The 19,733-nt window shown below is 33.3% G+C and overlaps 1 protein-coding gene across 1 annotated transcript in view; it reads right to left on the bottom strand.

The window, feature by feature from the left end:
* Positions 1 to 19,733, bottom strand: part of LOC106459910 (tensin-3-like) — a 118,138-nt gene that overhangs the window by 66,168 nt on the left and 32,237 nt on the right. The window contains exons 3-4 of the mRNA XM_022386483.1: positions 4,588 to 4,635; positions 1,365 to 1,408 (exon numbers count right to left, since the gene is read on the bottom strand). Of these exons, the coding sequence (XP_022242191.1) occupies positions 1,365 to 1,408; positions 4,588 to 4,635 (92 nt within the window). The remainder of the gene's footprint in view (positions 1 to 1,364; positions 1,409 to 4,587; positions 4,636 to 19,733) is intronic.

Consider the following 19,733-nt stretch of genomic DNA (forward strand, 5'->3'; position numbering starts at 1 on the left):
TATTACTCAAATTATTATTTCAGTCATTCTTAATGTATCAAGCGTCTATATGCAAATAAAAGCCAAAACTATGATGTTTTTTATCATTAAATGAAGATATAGCCTAAAGATGCTTTGCAGGCTTTACGGCATAACCAGGTTTCATTCGCTCGCGTCCCTGGGCAGTTGCCCTCTTTGCCCCCTCCTGTCGCCGGGCCTGTTTTGGACTAAAATATATTAAAGCAGCTAAAACTATATAAAAATATATTCTAGGTATCGAAATCGTGTTATCCTATGTGTGATGCTATAAATTAAACCATTTTTGAGATGTGTAGAAACAAACAAACTACAAATGAAGTGTCATTCTGCTTAGAGAACCGAAGTTTACTGAAGACAACGTAAATCTCGAAGTTAATATTTCATGGTTTGTTGGTTCCATTGTTTCGCCATCTTTGGGCGTTTAACGCAGTAACAAACGCCTTACACCCATTCTCCACTTTTCGCTTTTACTTGTGTATTAGTGCGTATTAACTTGGACGTGCTTCTACTTCTATCCTAAATACTTAATAATAATAATACGATATTAATTATTCAATAGGAATATATATCATTAGTCTGTAACAAAAATAAACTACGATATACTTTTAAATAGTACTACTTCCATCATTAATAAAATTGTTATAAGTATCTAACATAATTGTCCAAACTTTCTTTTAGCTTTTTTGAATTTCGCACAAAGCTACACGAAGGCTATCTAATCCCTAATTTCGCAGTGTAAGACTAGAGGGAAGGCAGCTAGTCATCACCACCCACCGCCAACGCTTGGGCTACTCTTTTTATCGACGAATAGTTGGATTGACCGTTACATTATAACGCCCCCACGGCTGAAAGGGCGAGCCATATTTGGTGAGATGTGGATTTGAACACCCGCGACCCTCAGATTGCCAGTCGAGCGCCTTAACCACCTGGCCATCCCGGGCCAACCAAACTTTCTTAAAATTTACTAAAAGTATTTTAATTCGAATTGATAACGTGTTAGTAGGTAAGTTATGGAAAATAGGCAACTCATTAACTTTAACATATGTGAATGAACAATGAGCTCTATTCCAGTTGTTTTTATTGATGTTTTTACCACATTACGGATTTGAACCCAGAAATGTGAAAAAACAACAACAGTATTTGAGATCTATATTTAATCAGTCACAAGTTCACTGTGCAGTAGGCCTTCACTTCTTTATCATATCTGAAATTCTATTTTATGTATATAGAGAAACTCAATGTTGCAGCGTAGAACGCCAAAGCTATATTAAAATGTTAATTATATACAATGCCATAATAGTCTTTTTTTTATGGAAGCTTTTAAAGAAGAATTACATCTGACTGACCTTGGACTTGGAATGCCGCTGAAACTCCTGACATCAGGGCTTTCCTACGAACAGGAAGTTTCTTTTAATCATTATTAATCATTCAAAAAATGTTTAAATATAAAGGCCAGTTAAACATCACGATAGATAAATATAGTTAATACTAAGTACTCTCATCTGAACTGAGTTATATATACAAGAGTTATTATTACTTTGAACTGGACTTTTTCAACTACTTCCGACGGAAGTCAAGTTCGTTAGTCGGAACAAAAATTCACATACACATAAAAATAATAATGTATGTTTACCTATAACAATTTAACACTTAAAACATTTCAGAGCCTTCTTAAATGAACTATAAATATAAATTAAAGAATCAGATGATACAGTAAAAAGTATTTAAGTTTTAAAAATGAAAGTGCATTTCGGGACAAGAACAAAGGATTACGATTCAAAAACTATTTACCAAGTTTTTATAGAAAATTTATCTATAGCCTAAACGGTTTTTTAAAGATAAGAGAAACATTAAAGGATAGTTTTAATTCAATAACTAGATGATTTGTTTTTGGCTTATGCGAAGATGCACAGTGGGTTATCTACGCTGTACTTGACATAGGGATTGAACTCTGAATTTTAGTGTTATAAGCCATCAAGGTTACTTCCGATACTGAGTGAAAGTAACAATTGAGGATCTTGACAAGGTAGTTCTATAGTATTGATGGTAGGAAATTTTAAAAAAATAAGTTAGTACAAATGAAATAGGCCAAAACATGGATGACATGGTTACAAATAATAAAAAAGAACAAACAAATGGATAATATAATTACAGATATAAAAAAAAGTTAACAGAACACGAAAAACACTGAACCTAACACTTCTTTTAGCAGAAAAGATGATAAATATGAAATGAAGACAATGGTTATGTCAAGTACAGGGTCTAAAAATAAAAACTTAAAATATGAAGTAAATGGTTTTGTCAGAGCTCAGCAGACAAAAATATAATACACACACAGGCACACATATGTACACACACACACACATATATATACATACATACGTACATACGGTCTATAATTACGCAAACGAAACGAGCAGACCGAGATTAGTTTCAAAAACAGAAAATGTCACTGATTAGACAGTTCCATAAACAGAACATATGACTAATTATTTTCAAAACAAAATACGTGACTAATTAGACAGCTTCATAAACAGAACAAGTGACTGACTAGATAGTTCCATAAACAGACCAAGTGACTGACTAGACAGTTCCATAAAAAGGACACGTGACTGACTAGATAGTTCCATAAACAGAACAAGTGACTGACTAGATAGTTCCATAAACAGAACACTTGACGAACTAGATAGCTTCATAAACAGAATACGTGCTTCTCCCTCTACGGTTTCATAGCTAAATAGATGTGGTACTTAGAATCAGTAATTGCCTACAAGACAATTAAAATAATAGATTGACAAACAAAAAAGTGCTCAGATGTTTTATTATTTCAAATGCGTAAGTGATAGAAGAAATTACTTTCTACATGGTATCATAATTTATCAGACTAAAAAAAAACGAACACAACCGTTCGCAAAGTTTCACAGCTCATCAGGTGTAAAAAAAAAAAAATCTCCACACGATACAAAATTTGCCATAAGTCTAAATAGTTCATAAGGTGAAAGAAACAAAAATTGACCAAAAGACTTCATAGTTCATCAGAATAAAGAAACAAAACTGGCCACAAGGTTTCATAATTCATCAGGTGAAAGAAACAAAACTGACCATAAGGCTTTGTAGTTCATCATATGAAAAAACAAAACAAAACTGAAGTTGTTCATCAGAATAAAGAAACAAAACTGGCCATATGGCTTTGTAGTTCATCATATGAAAAAACAAAACAAAACAAAACTGAAGTTGTTCATCAGAATAAAGAAACAAAACTGGCCATAAGGCTTTGTAGTTCATAATATGAAAGAAACAAAATTGACCATAAAGCTTTATAGTTAATAATATGAAAGAAACAAAACTGGCCACAAGGTTTCATAATTCACCAGGTGAAAGAAACAAAACTGGCCACAAGGTTTCATAATTCACCAGGTGAAAGAAACAAAACTGACCATAAGGTTTCATAGTTCATAATATGAAAGAAACAAAACTGACCAAAAGGCTTCATAGTTCATCAGAATAAAGAAACAAAACTGGCCATAAGGCTTCATAATTCATTAGGTGAAAGAAACAAAATTGGCCATAAGGCTTCGTAGTTCATCAAAATAAAGAAACAAAACTGGCTACAAGGTTTCATAATTCATCAGGTGAAAGAAACAAAACTGATCATAAGGCTTTATAGTTCATAATATGAAAAAAACAAAACAGAACTGACCATGAGGCTTCTTAGTTCATAATATGAAAGAAACAAAACTGACCATAAGGCTTCATAGTTCATAATATGAAAGAAACAAAACTGACCATAAGACTTCGTAGTTCATCAAGTGAAAGAAACAGGTTTCGAAATTTAGTTGTTAAAGTAAACAGGTTAAATTACTTATAGAATTTCATATTTCATCCGATAAAAATAACACAAAAAACTATAGGGTTTTGAGTCCGTTTTATTCACCATGTAGTAATCTAAATCAATTTAGGTATGAGAATAATGCTATGACCTTTCTTCGAATTCATTATTAGATATTGTACAGTGGACCAACTGTTTAATGATTGTATATATATATATGTTAAAAATTTCTTTTCTTTTTCACCAAATTCTCTTTTCAATTTCACCTCTGGTGAAAAAAAAGGAATCTTTAAGATACATATACTCAACAGACAAAACTTCATAATTTCACATTTCATCAAATGAAAAATAAAACAAACAAAAACGGATGTAACTGTTCAGAAGATTTCACAGTTCAGCAGAAAGCGATTATAAACTATCTCATTAAAACCAAGTTTCTGACTTTCAAATGTTAGAAAGAGAATTACAAGTTTTGGTGTAAACTTCCCATTTTCATGGAACTCGTGAAAGTCTGAACATGGCATTTTTTTATTTGTTTTTCTTTTCCATTATGAGTACATATAAGTGATTTACTTATCTATCTCAAGCGACACCTGACTGAACATTAAATGTTGTATCAGCTGAGCTTTTCACTATACTTTAAATATTAAAAAGAAGACAGAAAGTTTCAAGTTTGGAATCATTAACTCAAGAAGTGACTCGTATATACTCAGAAGGGTCTGACTTATACTACAACTTACCGGTCTTTGTGGATTTGTTTGAAGAGACCTTGTAGACTCTTGAGTTTGCTGTTAGAAGACACAAACAAAAGCACTTTATTCGAAACCCCTCTTTTTAAAACATGATGTATATCATGTCAGTATAGCACTGTGAAATCGGCGCGAAAAAATCTATCTGCATAAAATATATATTGTTCACACTATATCGACCCAGTAGTTCCAGACTAAAGATTTTTGTTATTGAATATTACAATTAAAAAAAACCGATACTGGTTTCTCTTTTAAATAACAGAGGACGCTTCAATTGCCTAATACGAAGATTTAGAAAAATAACCTATAGGATAGCATATCTATCACCTTTTTCCTATCACGCTAAGAGAACTGTCAAGCTAAAAATGATCCTTTTTTTTTTTCTAACAGATGCCACGTGTCGTTTACCAATCATGTACGTATTTGTAGACACACGTGTTACATCAACTGCGAGTTATGGATTTCTGATCTTGAATGAATAACTTAAAAGGAAGGAAAAATTGTGGTTATTTTAACCTCCAGATGAGGAGGCAGAAATAGAAATAGAAAATTGAATCTTGATTACTTATTCATAAAACTGATAGTGACTTATCTGTTATTGTGTTCGAGAATATTCGTAGTGTACATATAGAGAAACCACAATACTCTAGAACCGTATACACACACACACACACACACACACACATATATATATATATATATATATACATGATTTGTTTACGATATATATATCTGTCCAAGAGAAGTAATACCAATATTTGCGAGTATTTTTACTTATGGTTCACATTTGTGTAAACCCTAATCTTCGTAATCACTTGAATAAAGTTTACAATAAATATGAATAGCTCTTCTCTCTGTCACTTTAGTTAAATCCGTCAACGAACTTTTATAGCATTAACTACCAACATATTGATGTCGTATTGTCTTCTCCGATTACTTTGTTTGTGCTGTTGTTACGTAACTATTGCAGTATATGTGGCTTAAGAATAACCTGTATACAACTGTAACGTTATCATCTGGTACTGAAAACACCGAAAAAGGAATACATTAAAGTTAAGCCTAAGATTAAAAAATAGTTGCGTTTCACATTAAAGTTAAGCCTAAGATTAAAAAATAGTTGCTTTTCGTGAAAGTTGGAAATATTATCATAAAAGATGTCGGTCAGATTTTAAGTACGTTTGAATAACCATATATTTTAAGTTTGATTATAAATTAAATTATTTTTGCACGTGTGTGTAGTTCCTAAACAAAAAGTGGGTATAAATACTCAAAATAAAAGTTAACATCAGAAATATATGTTTTTATTTATTGATTGGTGTTTCTTTTATGCAATCCTTGGCCGGGTGTGGCTTATATTTATAATAATTGGACTGTGAATCCGAGTGTCCATGGTTCTCAGTCCATTATTGCAAAAACGCGCTCCACACTTTTGTGTCGTGGATGTGTTTTAAAAGTGACGGTCAAGTCCCACGATTGGATCAGATAACAGTAGCCTAAGAATTGGCGGTAGGTACTGTTGACTAGTTGTCTTCTTTCTATAGTCTATCAGTTCAGAATGACGCTTCGTTAGTACGAAAAACAACACTTCTACATAGAAAGAAATTTAGAGAAATAAACATTTTAATAGCTCAGTGAGGTACTTCACTGTGATTGCTGAAGATACAACACCTTCTTACGTTTTATATCGAAATAGTTTGTTTCGAATATTTGCGCAAAACTGTACTAAAATTTATCTGTTCTTAATTTTGAATTGATAGACTAGAGGTAAGGCACATAGTAGCACTCGCTATTAACTCTTGGGTTACCCTAATTGAATAGTGGGGTTTGACCGTTACTCCTATAACGCACCTACTATCCCAAAGTGCAAAGCGCATTTCTTTTTCTTCTGTTCTTCCTCCCCCCCCCCCGAAAATGACACCCTCGGATGACACGCTAAGCATTAGGCAGTTTTTGAATATGTCCCAAAACGTAAAACTTATAAGCAAAAATAATATAATTAATAATTATTGTAAAACAAGTTAAAACTGTGTTGAGAATGGGCTCTTCTATAGCGCTATCTTGTATAGTTGATTTTCTTACTATAATATGATGAACGTACACGTAGCAACCCCCAAAATATCAAATGAACTAAAAAGATACTTAGCCGGTGTTAACAATAAAAATAAAAACACGTTGTTTACTCTCATGGTCTAGAAGCACGTTGTCTTATTACACGTGATAAAAATGACTAGTGTAATAATAACAAATTACTTCTCTATTTTACCTCTAACAAATCCGAACAACTGCTCGAATTAATGTTTGTGTGTTATCTTCGCTAAACAGCAGTAATATAATTCTCCTGTTGTTCTTGTTATAAAAACGCTACTAATAGCCCAATATATATTCCTTATAATTTTCTCCACGTTTCAACAGCAATAAAAAGTTACAGTTAGTTTGCAACAAATATAAAAATACAATTTAAAAAGTAGACGGAAACCAAACCTTGGTAATTCAGTTTCGACGTTAGAACTACGTTTGTGTGTGTGTCATTTCCTCACCAACATTCATCTAACACAGCAAACTGCTTTGAACATCAATCATTACTTTTCTACTTGCTCTTCCCTTAAGGAGATGCAGAAACAATCATCCACTCAAAAACTTTTACAATAGTTTTCTAATAAAAAAAAATGGTTATTGCTTTCTTTCGAACACTTTATTTACCTCGAATTCTGTAATATTGCACATGATGTGAGACACTATTTACTAGTTTTTTTTTTGTTTTGCTTGTTTGTTTTGTTTAAACCTAAAGCTTCACAATGGGCTATTTGAGCTGTGCTCACCACTGGGATCGAACTCCGAATTTAAGTATTATAAGCGCTCAACTTCACCGCTGTGGAATTTTTATTTTATATAAACTCCACAAAAAGCAATACGCAAAACAATCTGAGTACAGATAGAGAAGAACAGTAGCACTATAACTATATGACTTTAGAGAACAATATACAAACAAATTGTATACATTACTTAAAATGAAAGAAACGATTTTTAATAAAGTTTCATAATTTGTCAGGTGGAAGAAATACGTTTCGTAGTTTAGCTGTTGAAACAAAATTATTTATGGTTTTATTTTTCATTAGATAAAAAATAATAGACAAAACTGTTGAAAAGGCTTCATATTTCATGAAGTGGAAGAAACAGGTGTGGTATTTGTGCATCATAAAAGTTACAGTCAATCCCGCTTTTCTGTTAAGATGCCACGCAGGCAGCAGATACTGCTACATAGTTTTTAATCTCTCTGGTCAGTAGTATTACATGAGTGGTGTCAATATCGTAGGGTTTGTTACCTGGACGTTTAGCCCCTGCGTTGTATAAGAAGCTGTTCAGTTTCAAAACACCAAGTTTCAAAAGATATTTTAAAAACAAAGTGAAAAATTATTTAGAATAATTTCATATAAAAACTTTAGTCACAAGTTTATAAATATATGTGTATTGATGAACCAGTGCTGAATAAGTACTAGTTTATGTACATGTTAGATGAAACATTTCGACATCTGTATCAAAGCTCTGAAGATAATAATTGAAGCGGATTTATGAGAAAGTTTGTAGATACTACTAAGCTAAACACTTGTTTAAAACACACTCGCTTCATGAAACGGCCGGCATAGCAAGGTGGTTAGGGTGTTCGAATCCCCGTCCCACCAAACATACTCACCCTTTCAGCCGTGGGGGCGTTATAATGTTATGGTCAATCCCACTATTCGTTGGTAAAATAGTAGCCAAAGAGTTGGCGGTGTGTGGTGATGACTAGCTGCCCTCCCTCTAGTCTTACACTGCTAAACTAGGGACGGCTAGCGCAAATAGCCCTCGTGTAGCTTGGCGCGAAATTCAAAAACAAACAAGCTTCATGAAAAAACAGGGGTCAGGCTTTTTCTTTAATTCTTATTTTAATTATCAGCTAAAACACAACAAAAAAGAAGATCAAAAATAAAATAGATAAATCGACGTAGTACTGTTATTTATCAACGGCTAAAGAGTAAAAAATGTTCAATTATTTTGCGCACTTTCATTTATTGAACATCTAAAGATCCAGAGCAGGAATATCATTCTTAAGTTGGAAATGTTTCGCGTATTATTTGATTTAACAAAAAGCTAAATACTAGGAATTACAATATCGCTATATTGGCTAGAACCGTTAGGCCTGATGAGCTCTATAGTGAACAAAACGCGTAGTTGGCACTGAATATGACGAGTTTTGTGTAGTTAAAATACTATTATACACTATTCTTCTTCTTCAAAGACCCTAAAGACTAAATAAAGAATGTAATGTTAAGAAGTATAATAGGTCTAACATTCTTATAGGGCTTTAAGACAAGTATAATGAACATAAGGCATATAGTTTGATTTTGTAATCAGCTCGGAGCAAGAATATAACCCTTGCTGGAAGCGTTTGCTGTAAAATTTAATTTTACAACTAGCTCAAAACTTGAAATAAGAACGTTGCTGTTTTGGATGGAACCGCTAGGCATATAGTTTGATTTCACAATCAGCTGAATTCCTAGGAGCAAAAATATCAGAATTTGGTTAGAACAGCTCGGTGTAAAAGTTGATTTCACAATCAGCTAGAAACTCGAAAATATCGTTATTTAAACTAGGACCGCTGGTTGTACATAATGCAATGTCACAAGAAGCGAATGTATAAAGCATCAAGCGTTTTATTATTTTGGTTAAGATGCCTGAACATACAATGTTTTCATAATAAAATAAACAGTAAGACAACAGCTACTTTGAGTGAGACTACAGAGTATAATATGATTTTAAAACAAGTAAAATAGTCGTTTTAACTTGTATCAAAAACCAAATTTCAAAAACTTATTCTGATTGAATCCGTTAATAAATTGTGATTCTATAACAGTTGCACAGCAAAGAATATCAGTTTATTTCGAAACACCAGGCATTCTGGTATTTTGAAGTCAAACCAAAATATCCGTATCGTGGTGAAGATCGGTTGATATGTTGTAATTGTACAAACATTATAGTCCAAATATATCTTTAATTTTCGATCAATTGACTGGCTTCTAATTGACAGGAAGTCAAACTACTTAAATTAATTAAGTTGCTATGACATCAGTGCGTTACCGAGAGACAGACAGACAAATACACACTGTGTTGTGTAGTATTAAACGAGGGAAACTGTCAATTTGAGTGTCCTAGACAATTGAAAAAACTTTTCTCAGTCAGTTAAATTTTTAAAAAAATCACTATTTTATTGGAGTATTTGGACTTTCTAAAAGTTATTTTGATGAAATCCTGTGGTACCCACGACCTAATTATTTTGATGAGCTCATCAAAATAATTAGGTCGTGGGTACCACAGGAACTCATCAAAATAACTAGAGTCTGGGTATCACAGGGACTCATCAGAATAACTAGATCCTGGGTAACACAGAGACTCATCAAAATAATTAGGTCGTGGGTACCACAGGAACTCATCAAAATAACTAGAGTCTGGGTATCACAGGGACTCATCAGAATAACTAGATCCTGGGTAACACAGAGATTCCTGTGTTACCCAGGATCTAGTTATTCTGAAGAGTTCTTGAGGTACAAACGGCCTAGTTATTTGATGAGTCTCTGTTTTACCCAGGATCAAGTTATTTTGATGAGTTCCTGTGATATCAACGACCTAGTAATTTTAATGAGTCCATGTGTTACCCAGGATCTAATTATTCTGATATCTAGTGTTGACTCCTTGTAGTACTATAACTATTTATTTTGTTGACTCCATGGAGCCCCCTAGTGGCACAACGGTATGTCTGCGGACTTACAATGCTAGAAACCGGGTTTCGATACCTGTGGTGGACAGAGCACAGATAGCCCTTTGCGTAGCTTTGTGCTTAACTATAAACAAACAAACAAACAGACTCCATGGAACACCGACATCCTAGAGGAGATAGTCTGAAGCTCTAGTCTTAAATATATAGAAATGGCATTAATCCCACCGAATCGATCACATTCTAGGCTCTTCACAATATGGAAAATATTAGATGAACACACTATAGTTTAACAACTAAGTTTATTATTATTTCAACTGAGGTCATGGAGAGTAGTAATATTTTTTCAAAAGTTAAAGCAAGAGAATCGCTATATAAGCTTAGACCGTTGCAATTTTATATACATCTAAAACACGCAAAAAAAAATTATTTCACTAGAGTTTTTCAATTCAAGTTTGTTTTTCATAAAATACAATTTATAGTTGCCATGACAAAATGTGCTATTGAACTTCGTATCATAAACCTTGCTTGTTTGTTTGTTTGTTTTTAATTATGCACAAAGCTACACAAGGGCTATCTGTGCTCTGCCCACCACGGGTATCGAAACCCGGTTTCTAGCGTTGTAAGTCCGCAGACATACCGCTGTGCCACTGGGGGGCAATATAAACCTTGCCTTACGAAAAAATAAATAAAGGACTTTGCACAACACTACATGAGCTATTAAAAATGTTCTATTCTATTGATGTAAGCTTACAACGAAGGCGATAAATTAATATATTTAAAAAATATGAGCGGGTTCCCCCCCCCTACCATTTTGTCAAATGTTTCTTCCATAAGATAAAACATTTGAAGACTTCTACTAAATTTATACTAAAATTGAAGTTAATTAAAGTTTTCAAAACTACTATGTTTACTCTACCTAAAGTTACTCTCAAACAACATATGACTATTGAATCTGAATAGTACTTCACAGAAACTAGCTCAGTCCAATGAACTGACACCACTCCTCAAGTGTTAATTACCCAGCTCCAGTTGCCAGGAAGGCTTTGGATAAGGTTTTGTTTCATTTAAAATAGGTGGCAGGAGAGTTTGTTTTAAATGTTAACAATATTTGCTATTCCCACGATTTTGTGGAAAGCTACATGTACCTTCATAATTAGGGAAAGCGATGTACACCACTCGGTTAGGTCACCATTCACATACTGATATTGATATGATATAAACGATAATCTCTGCTAAAAATAGTTATGAAATATTCGGTTGTATTTTCTCTGTAAAAAAAAGAAAAGTTACTATTTCATTTCCACAATAATGTCTATTGAGAGGCTTATCTCGTTGAGTTACTAAGTATTTATAGATAAAAGAATGATTCTAACCTCGAGTAAAGTGGACGCTCTCCACACTAACCAGGATAGTTGATAGATCACTCTTCTGACCCAAAGTGTGGAATAAATCGCAATGTGATGGTTCTTCAGTCTTGCCATTTGATGTTGATGCTGACCAATGTTTGATTTTCTTTACTCGTAAAAGTTGGAATACTTAACTTTTCCTGTTGATTACACAGATGAACCCATAGTTTTTTTTGCTGAGTTGGCAGTTAATAATAATATCATGGACGGTCGTGGTAATTTGATAAACCTTATTTCACGTGTAAGCAGAAAATTAACTATATCTGCTGGGAATTTTTAACAAATCATATAAGTAGTTTTCTGGCATATTCCTGTAAATCACAACTCAGTTCTGAACTCTCATGGATATCTAAATCATATACGGACATTTTTAGTGAATGTAATTACATTTTAATGTTGTTCAATAGTGATACACACTATACGTGATCCAAAATTCCTAGTTCATTGGTAGTTTATTAGTAACTTACCTGTATAGTGGTGAAATATGCGAAAAGCCAACTATATTATGTGGAACATTTAATTGTATTTCCAATTTTCCAATACTTCTTGTACCACAGAAGAGACACACCACAAAATTAATCACACGGTTGTTAGTATTTTATTGTGAGGAAATCGAAGTCACAGTGGGATCGACTGCGCTACTTAAAGTGTTTTTGAAAAACCTCGACGTTTAAAACATGAGAGTTTCCTCACCATTGAGCTTTATTTTAAAAAAGAGAAATCAGTAAATAATCGAGGATTGTTATAATTCTGGTTACTTTTAAATGCACTTACAAAATACGACTTTATAATAAGTTCCTATCAATCGAAGCGTATCAGAAGATTTGGGTTTATGCATGTTCATTGGAAGTTTTCTTTAACTGAAGATATCGCCATATTTAAAGAAGTAAGTGGAGAGAATCTGGAGCACTGGTCGGAGTCGATTACATTCTAGGCTCTTGGGAAAGAGAACATTCTAACAGAAGGAGGTCGTCACAATTTAGAAAATATTAGTTAAACAAACTAGGGATGGTGTAGTTGCTTTCATGCATCTCAGTTAGTGGAGAGAATCTGGAGCACTGGTCGGAGTCGATTACATTCTAGGCTCTTGGGAAAGAGAACATTCTAACAGAAGGAGGTCGTCACAATTTAGAAAATATTAGTTAAACAAACTAGGGATGGTGTAGTTGCTTTCATGTATCTCAGTTAGTGGAGAGAATCTGGAGCACTGGTTGAAGTCAATTACATTCTAGGCTCTTGGGAAAGAGAAAACTCGAGCAGAAGGAGGACGTCCCAATGTAGAAAATATTAGTTAAACTAGAGATGGTTTAGCTGCTTAATGCATCTCAATTTGATAGTTTATCCAATCAGAGGCAATGAGTGCTGCCAATAAAAAGTTAAATAACAAATAGGAGCCAATGCGAAACGGTTTGATCTTACTGAATTATTCGTTATCAGCTGCGTTAAACTTTACTAGTAGGTAATGATTTCCACGGGTTGGATTTCACAAAAGAAAAAGTCTGGAGATCACGTTGAAACACTTGTAATTTATAAATTAACATGAACGGAGTTTCTATAGGGTACATCTGAATTTATTTTTTATTATGGAGTAAGAACCGAAAGAAGTGTCTTCATGTTGAACGTACAATATAAAAATGTTGAGAAACAAAATTACGACATTATGCTTTTCAGGAAGAAAAATCTAAAATTTCTGGTAGAGCTCATACCGATGACATGCCCCATATTAATCATCATTCAATGTCTCAGGAAAGGTTATCTCATATACTAGACTCCCAAAAAAAATCTAAGTAGTAATACTTTCTAAATAAATAATTAATTATATGACTCAGATTGACATAGGAGGAGTTAGATAATTTACAGAAGTGTCCTGATCCGATTGAGAAGAAATAAGATATCTTATAACAGTACGTTTTGCTAGTTGTGGAAGAGTTAAATAATTCAGAACAATATCTTTTTTTTTCTATCCAGGAATGAGTAGCTGCTGAGGAGCTTATATGATAGGGAATTTTTTCCAGCTTAAAGTAGCAATCGCATATCTAAAAGTTTTGAAAGTTAAAGAACGCTGTATAAGCAATTTTCTGGTATATTCCTTTAAATCATCGCTCAATTCTGAACTCCCAGGAAAATGATAAAAGTCTGAAAATTCGTAGTTTTCCAGTTCTAAATCATATACTTAGAAGAGTGAAAAACCATTCCTTTTGTTCCGTCTCAGTAAACATTTCTCTCTATTTTTGTTACAGAGAAAGCGTATGTTGAAGCTAAAAGGCGCCTTGTATGCTATCGTTGTTGGACTAACTTGTTGTCTAAGCAAGATTAGTGTCGTTACAAACTATTTTTCAACCAATAAAATCGCTGAAGTTTAAGAAGATCTCATACACTTCCTGCATGTAAGATTAAAACATATGTAATTTTCCCCCAGACTGCATCACTTCCACGAAATAACTTAACTGTAGTAAGTTATCTTCATGTTGCAAGGAAAAAAGTAAAAGCGTTTCCTTGTACATTGCTATCAGAGAGGGTTTGCCGATTCACTTATATTTGTGAAAAATAATTCGTTCCTTTTACTTCATCTTCTTTCCTTCCATTGTTCGTTTTCATTCTTCCTCGTGTCCTCAGTAATTATCTTGTCCTGAAGGATGTCTGGTGCTTTTTATCATCATTTACAAGTTCACTCTGTTTATTATTATTTAACGTTGAACATTTTAAATATCTACAGGATATTTGCACAAAATCTTGCAACTAAACGACACTATTTGCAGAAATGCATCAAAAATTTGTGTAGTGGAAAAAAAAAACACCATTAGAATCATTGACGATCACAACAAGTCTACAGTTTTTCACGTTCTTTACGATTAGCTACGGTCTCTTATGTTATCTGTTAGAAGATTGTGAGATGACTAGAACAGCGGCATGCTTGCAGGCCAAGGAAATGTTAGAGGTGACAGCCTAGAGGAGCACAAGGAGGCTGCGCCAATCGAAATCCCAGGGCACAAGACCGGCTATACTGAAGCATGGAGAAATGTTGACCAATTACTTGCGTGCAACCCAATGAAATATTTTTTCCGGAAAGCTGATACTGTCTTGTGCTTTCTAGTCTATTTTTAGAATAGGGAATTCTGTTTTCTATTTTTGCTGTCCTTTCTTATAATACAGGCCCACTATTTTAGTTCATTGCACAAAAGTGTCAGTTTTTCCTGACAAATTTCAATTGCACATTTCTATGTTTATATTCTCATAACGTGAAGTTTTGTAAATAATAACCTCTACTGCTATACGACGATGAATAAAATACGTATTATGACAATTAGCATGCTATTTGAGATATCAGAACTACTTCATCCATTACTAGTGCCATAAAAGCCTAGTAACTTGACCGTCTAACAACACTTTCCATAAAACAGATTTCCCACGCAGCTTTTTGTAAGCACTTTTCATATTTCATGTTTAATCTACTGATTCGATACGTTTAATAACTACAAACAAAGGAAACACACAAACCAGTAGAGCTTTTATCACACGTTACTGGCGACAACATTCAGCCTTCAGAGTTATCTCCATGGAAACTCAAACCACTTGACCTTTCGCAGCTTGCTTTTACTGCATGGCGTGGCGCTGGTGTTATTAATCTAAGCCTTTTGCTCTACGTTATTTAAATAAATGCGAAATTAAAAATGATTCTTATTGATTGAACATGAACAGTGTAAAAGATTATTTTAACCTCATATACAAGTAAGAACATTTTCAACTTTTTTGAATAAGCTTTTGAAATACTTGATTTTCTGCATATGTGCAATTTTTAGCCATCAAGACACAAATGCGTCTTAAATTTGGAATACAATAAAAAAAACAAGTTATTTTGAAGCTACTTCATGTGTTGAGACGTCTCAGCATATAAAAGTAGACTCTCTGCAGCTTCATCTGGGCTTGCTCATGTGTTCGCTGAGAACAGTACATTTTTTGTATACCTATTTCGTGATTGTCATCATTCGTTGCCATGGGAACATAAGCCAGGCTACAACTTCCTGAACAGTGTTCTATTAAAGATAGTAGACTAATTTTCTTCCTGCGTATCCAGGAAACTAGGCGTTGCCATAGAAACGACGAAACTGGTCTAAGCCGACAAGTTTTATAATCGCTAGCTTTTGTTATGCCGATTTAAAAAAATTATGATCAAGTTAAAGTTTATGTTACATCCTACCGAAATGCAAAAAGTCATATCAATTTTTAATTACAAAAGGTATAATAGTATTATTAAAGTAAAATTTTTACTGGCTTAAAAATGATATTACTATATAAATTATAAGATATATTTCAAGATTCGCATTAACCAAGTAAATTAAAATATATTTACACGGTTTGTACAATTACACATTTTTGAAACCCTTACAGTTATACACAGATTCCCACCGTATTTATAAAGAGATTTTTTTAGAAACTTTAAAATGCTTATCAGATTAAACTTACGGAAAAGATTATTCAATTGTGTTTTTTAGCATAGTTTGGCAAAGTTTTTTTTTCTAGATTTGACTCCACGTAGCACCACGACGTTGTTATTATATTGATTCTAGGTAACACCACGACCTTGTTATTACAGTGACTCCATGTAGCTCCACGACCTTGTTATTACAGTGACTCCATGTAGCTCCACGACCTTGTTATTACAATGACTCTAGGTAACACCACGACCTTGTTATTACAATGACTCCATGTAGCTTCACGACCTTGTTATTACAATGACTCTAGGTAACACCACGACCTTGTTATTACAATGACTCCATGTAGCTCCACGACCTTGTTATTACAATGACTCTAGGTAACACAACGACCTTGTTATTACAGTGACTCCATGTAGCTCCACGACCTTGTTATTTTGTTGTCTCCATAACCTTAATTTCACATGATTACTCTATAATTCGTAGTCAGTTTTGCGGTTAAAGGTTCTATCTACGATCATTCATAGCTTTGAATTCACAATCCATATCATAGTTTTGAGTTCAATCAAGCATTCCTACGTTTTGGTTTTCGAGGATTAACACTATGATATTGCCATCGCGCAAATCACTTTTGGCTCTTGTATTGACAGCAATAACCCATAGTTTTGGTGTCACATTATTATGTATATATTTTATGAATTAGATTTACTATAAGTATATGCTTTACACAAACAACTATATATAGTTGAATTGTGTATAAAATAATCATTGTTTTTAAATATATTTTTTTAATTTTCAAAATTGAACATTACACACGTGGCAAAAAACATTTTGAAAAAACAACAACAACTATATATATATAGTGTTAGTTCCATACACTCACTAAAGTAGATCGAACTTGTACATGTGAGAAAGTTTTATTACTTTAAACTAAAAAAAAACTTTCATTTTACTTACTTTTCGTGGATTGAGAATTGGAAATCAATGCCACGCAGCAGCTGTTACTTTCAGATATCATAACTTTTTATTAAAACAAAATTAAAGTTCAAATAAGATGCTTAGTGTCTATGGTAAGTGACAGATGCAGCGCTAATAGGCAAGAGATGTAAAAAAATATGTAATTGGTTATTAAAAAAAACATATTAAAGTCACAAACCAACTTTCAGATTTGCAGTATAAATACTGACTACTGTTTCACTCGTTTAATGGAAACGAGTCCAATAGATTTGTCTGTATCAGATGCTCGCGCAAAGCAACAAAAAGGTTCTCTTCATCCCTAACTGTGAAATGATAGATCAGATGGAGAGAAAGTAAGTTTCTTGGGCTACTATTTCATTTGATAGAATAGTGGGATTATCCATCACCGTTATAGCCAATGGTGTGCGATTTAGCAGCAAAGGGACGCGCACCACGGATCTTCAGATTCAAAATCCAGCGTGTTAACCAAGATTAAGCTAAGTTCACGTTAAGGTTTCATAGCAAACTTCGTCCTATCTTGATATTACTAGATGTTTGTCTGATTGTTTCAGTCACTCAGAAAATATAATTATTATGGAAAACATAAAAAAATGACAAAAACTATACTACACATAGTAGCATGTTTGAAGTTAAGCACAAAGCTACACAATGGGCTATCTGTGCTCTGCCCACCACGGGTATCGAAACCCGGTTTCTAGCGTTGTAAGTCCGCAGACATACCGCTGTACCACTGGGGGGGCTAACCTGTAGAGAAGAAGCGAAGTAGCCTAGTATGAGCAATGTTAAAAAAATAGACTTAAAAAAAGGATAATCAAATGTTTATGGTGGTAGAGTGAAAAAATACATTATATATTGTTAAAACAAGTTATTTCCTAAACATTATTTTAACATGCATAAAATAAATGGTGGGAACGAATTTCAAGTTTCATAGTTTAAAAATCATTAAAAACTAACTTAGCTAAAATGGCTAAAGAATAATATTCATAGTTAGAAAACTTATTGCTAAAGAAAGATTTAAATTCAATATATTCTACAATTCGCAATAAATGGAAATAGCTGTAATCTCTCCATTGACATGAGAATGATTGATAATTCAACATTAATGATTAAATATAACAGGAAAAACAAACCTATGTCTAATTAGGGGAAGAATACAAAATCTACAAAACAAAATATTCGATTATATCTAATTACTAAAAGACAAACCAAAGTGTCATAATTTAGAAAAATGAATTGATGTTTTTGTTAAATATCCATAATGATGAAAGAAACGAAACATCTACAAGCACTATTTAAAATACATAAAAATTCAATATCCATAGCTCGACCCCTCCTCCTCTCCCCCCCCCAAAAAAACCTACTATTTTTTTTAAGAAAACACAAATTTTATCAGACACTGTTCGATAAAGGTAAATGGGTAGATAAAACATCCCGATAAAGTACATAACAATGCCGACAGTATTAATAAGTCATGTATATATTTTTCTCGTCAGTGTCTTGTGCATAAGTTCAATGAAACATAAAAAAATAACGTTTTTCATGTACAATTAAACTATAATTAAAACTTTATATATTCTAGAAGTATTTCAACGTTTTTCATGTACAATTAAAGTATAATTAAAACTTTACATATTTTAGAAGTATTTCACGGCTTTCATCAAGAGTGACTTTTTTCACAACAACTGTGTTTTCTGAATACATTGATTTTATAAGTCACACTGAGTTTAATTTTAAACGATCAATATTACTCCTGATCAAATGGATTAAAACATTTTCCTAGGTTCGATAATGCACTAGAAATATTATCTTGATTTTAAGTAAATGTTTCAACATTTAACGTACTTTTAATAAGGATGATGTTAATTTAGTGTAACTTAGGGCTAATGCAGATAGCAACAGACACCAGAACAAGAAGGTATCAGTTTCACATACTGCTTTATTCAAATAGCAGATGCTATTGCTGCGAAAGTCCCCTAGCTATGTTTTCGAATGCTGTGTTTTGTGTAGTCTAGAGTGTACATCTCTAAGAATGATGATATTTCATACATATATATACATACACACACACATAAACACACACACATATATATAAACAACACAAACCAACAACAGTTGGGTTACTTCGGACTAAGTACAAGAGAGAGAGGGAAAGAAACAAATGAAGTACATTGGCTGACAGCCAAGAAGATAAATGTGAGCTAAACCAGCTGTTGGCCACCTGGTGCATTTGAAGGATGTAGCAAGAGTTCTTGAGATTTTGGTAGAATGAATTATTATTTCATACGCCGGAATGCTATGAATGGATGTGGACGAATCTAAGAAAAACAGCAACCTTGTTCATATTCACAGCATTAGGTATAAACAACAGGAACTTGAACTAGGATGGTTTAACACCGTAAATTATGTTTATAGTAAACATTATCTATTTTGATCTACACTGACTTAAGTTCATCCAGTTCTCCAGTCTTTCATCGTCCAGGTGGTTAGGGCGCTCGACTCGCAATCTGAGGGTCGCGGGTTAGAATCCCCGTCTCACCAAACATGCTCACCCTTTCAGCCTTGGGGGCG

This window comes from Limulus polyphemus, unplaced genomic scaffold, assembly GCF_000517525.1.
Source record: "Limulus polyphemus unplaced genomic scaffold, Limulus_polyphemus-2.1.2 Scaffold680, whole genome shotgun sequence".
NCBI lineage: Eukaryota > Metazoa > Arthropoda > Merostomata > Xiphosura > Limulidae > Limulus > Limulus polyphemus.